Below are 3353 nucleotides of genomic sequence, written 5' to 3' on the forward strand. Positions count from 1 at the left end.
TTTTGATATGATGTGTTTTTATTCTCATTTACTTCTGTGAATTTTTTGATTCCGTCTTTGATTTATTCCATTACTCAGTGGTTTCTAAGCAGGGTATTATTCAGTTTCCATATGTTATTTTCTTTTTTTGATGCTCTTCCCATTATTGCATTCCTGGTAGAGCAGTGGTTAAGAGCTTAGCTGCTAACCAAAAGATCATGCTTCTCAACATCTTGTCCAGATGGTCAGCACTGGTTGCTCAGCTATGGTCCAGCAGGGTAGGTCCAATCGTGGGGTAGAATTGGGGATGGGTCATTTCTAGCCCTTTCTGGGTTCAGCAGAGTGGGGCCTCGGGCAGTGCACGGCAGGGTCAGGTAGTTTGCACTTGTGCCCCTTAAGAGTGTGGCACTCAACATGAGGTGCAGTTAGGCAGGAGGGAAAGCTGAGCATGGGATGTGTAGAGCTAAGTGGGTTTGGGAAAGAAGAGAGAGAAACAGAAGCTAAAAAAAAAAAAATGCTGATGAGGGAGGCTGCTAATGAAGTAGTGTGGACCCGGGGAAGTTATGTGCCACTGGCTTTCTAACCAGGCAGTGTGGCACAGCCCATCAAGAAGGGACAGTACCAGTGCAAGTGGCTAGGTGGATGAAAGAAAGGAAAGGAAGGGAGGGAGAGAGAGATAAAAAACTGGAAAAAAAAAAGCAAAATAAATTTACACATAATCAGATGATGGGGAGAAAGAAAAAGAAGAAAGTGAGATGGAGATAAAAAAAAAATGAAAGAAAGAAAAAAGCTATACACGGCCAGGTGATCAAGAGACAGGAAAGAAAGAATGTAGAAAGAGACAAGAAAGTGAGAAAAAAAATGTGCCAGTGGAGCCCAACTATGTGGTGGCACAGACTGGGGAAGCTGTGTGCCAGTGCTTCCCAGCTGAGCAGTGTGTCACAGCTTGTCAAAAAATGACAGAGACAGCACATGGAGCCAGTTGGTCAGAGAAAAGAAAAGAAGGAAGGATGAGAGAGAAAAGAAACAGAATGAAAAAAGAAAAAAAAAGTGCCCCAAAAGAGTTCACCAGTGAGGCTGCCCAGACTGGTGTAGTCATGTGCCTGTGGCTCCCCAGCCAAGCAAGGTGGCACAGAATGTCCAAAAGCTGTAGAGATAGCACACGTGACCAGATGATCATGAGAAAGGAAAGGAAGGAAGGTAGAGAGAGATAAGAGACGCCCCCCCCAAAAAAGCCCTGAGGGAGCCCACCAGCATAGCGGCAGGAACCAGGAAAGAGGCTCCCCAGTCAAGCAGTGCAGCAGTCCACCCAGAAAGGGTGGAGATGGCACATGGCACTAGATACGCAGGAGAAAGTAAATGAAGGAGGCGAGAAAGAGAGAAGAAACAAAAAGAAGCAAAAAACAACAACAACAAAATGACACTGAAGAATCTGGCTGGGAGGGCAGGGTGAATACAAGCAGCAAGGAGACGAGGTCTATATGGCTGAGGGACTACGGCCCACCAGAAAGTGGCAGAGGCTGTGCAGAGGGAAGAATGGTGGAAGGTGGGAAAGCGTGTATCTCTGTTTACCAGGTGTTCTGGCTCCTGCTGGGAGCTCCATGAAGTTGCATTCCCGTAATCCTTGTCCACTGATCTTTGTGGCTGAGGGGGTCTGAGATGGAGAGTCCGTGCTGCATTAGTTGTTACGGGACCTCTGCTCTGCAGCTCTCCTCGTTCTCTTTTCTCTGTTAGATACTTATTCCATTTGGTGCTTGTTTGAGTTCTTTATCCTTTTATTTGGTGCTTAGGGTTTCAGGATTGATGTTTTTCTCTGTTTTACTTTGTTTTTTGGGCCTTTGCTGTAGAGGGATGATATGGTGCTTCTGTCTATAGTGCCATGTTGGCTCTGCCCCTCTGACTTTATAACACTTGTGGCATAAATCCTAAGCATGCATGCACACCTAAACAATTGTAAAGAAATCACTTTTCAATAATCATACTATCAGTCTTTTTTTTTTTTTTAATTGTGTTTTAGGTGAAAATTTACTCAGTAAAATAGTTTCTCATTCAAAAATTTATGCACAAATTATTTTGTGACATTGGTTTCAATTCCCATAATGTGTCAGCACTCTCCCTTTTTCTACCTTGGCTTCCCTTTCTAACTCAGAACTGAAACCACTCATATTCTCTCTCTTAATATTGTTGCAGTTTCTGTATGCCGTAGTGTTGATTCCAACTCATAGTAACCATAAAGGACAAAGTAGAACTGCCCCTCAGTGTTTCCTAGGCTGTGATATTTATGAGAAGAAGCCCTGAAGGTGCAGTGTTTAAGGCTAGGCTTCTAACCGAAAGGTCAGTGGTTCAAATGCAGAAGGCACTCCCTGGGAGAAAGATGTGGCATTCTGCTTCCATTAATCCCCGGGGGCAGTTGGTTGGTTTGAACCACTGATCTTTCATTTAGCAGGAGAGCACTTAACCATGGCAACATCAGTTTTTTTTTAATGTTGGTATTGTTATTCTAATGTGTGTGTATTACTATATATTATTTACATAAAGCAAACAAATAGTGATGTTGATGTTGTTAGGAACTGAAACTTTCAGAGTTTAAAGAAAATAGCTACAAGTATAAAATCAAACATGAATCTCACATTCTAATTTTGAATTTAAAATATTAGCATGAAATGTAAACAGATAGTAGTGACGGTTGCATATTGTGAGGGCAATTTACACCACTGGATTGTACACTTGAAAATGGTTGAAATGGCCAATTTGGTGTTGGGTCTGTTTTACCACCAAAAGCAAAAATATGTCCAGTGTGTAGGCACTGTGACTTGAGCAAATGTTATTGATTCAGATGGGATCTCAGGACCATAACCCAAATCTGACAAACCAAAATATGCTGCCACCCAGTTATCAGAAACCACAAATTGCAAGGCCTGGTGAATTAGTGACTTACAAGAATATTTTTACTTTCACAGAGATATTTCGTTAATGATGCCTTCTACAAACCCGGAGGCCCAGTATTTCTGATGACTGAAGGGTCACAAACTGCCGATAGAAACTGGATATTAAAGAATACTACCTGGCTTACATATGCTGAGAGACTAGGTGCCCTCTGCTTACTTCTGGAACAAAGATTTTACGGACACAGCCAACCCACAGGGTAAGTTTAAAGGTTTCTTTCTTGTGGTTGTTCTCAATGCTGTTGGTATTCTCTCTCTCTTTTTAATTTAGGCAATGTTAAGTCTAAATATGTCCTTCTTTCAGGGAGGTGAATATTTGAAAATTCAACTGGTATGAAGAAAATTCAACTGGTAACTGTATATAGAGGTTGGGGTTAAGAGTGACTTTCTTTTTTTTCCTTTGATAAGTAATATTTTAATTCTTAAAAT

At 41.7% G+C, this 3353-nt stretch overlaps 1 protein-coding gene across 1 annotated transcript in view; it reads left to right on the plus strand.

Annotated features, from left to right (window-relative positions):
* Positions 1-220: 220 nt before the first annotated feature.
* Positions 221-3353, plus strand: part of LOC105755982 (zinc finger protein 665-like) — a 12143-nt gene continuing 9010 nt past the window's right edge. The window contains exon 1 of the mRNA XM_023731207.1: positions 221-257. Coding sequence (XP_023586975.1) covers positions 221-257 — 37 coding nt within the window. The remainder of the gene's footprint in view (positions 258-3353) is intronic.

Source organism: Trichechus manatus, unplaced genomic scaffold (genome assembly GCF_000243295.1).
Source record: "Trichechus manatus latirostris isolate Lorelei unplaced genomic scaffold, TriManLat1.0 scaffold00041, whole genome shotgun sequence".
Lineage (NCBI taxonomy): Eukaryota > Metazoa > Chordata > Mammalia > Sirenia > Trichechidae > Trichechus > Trichechus manatus.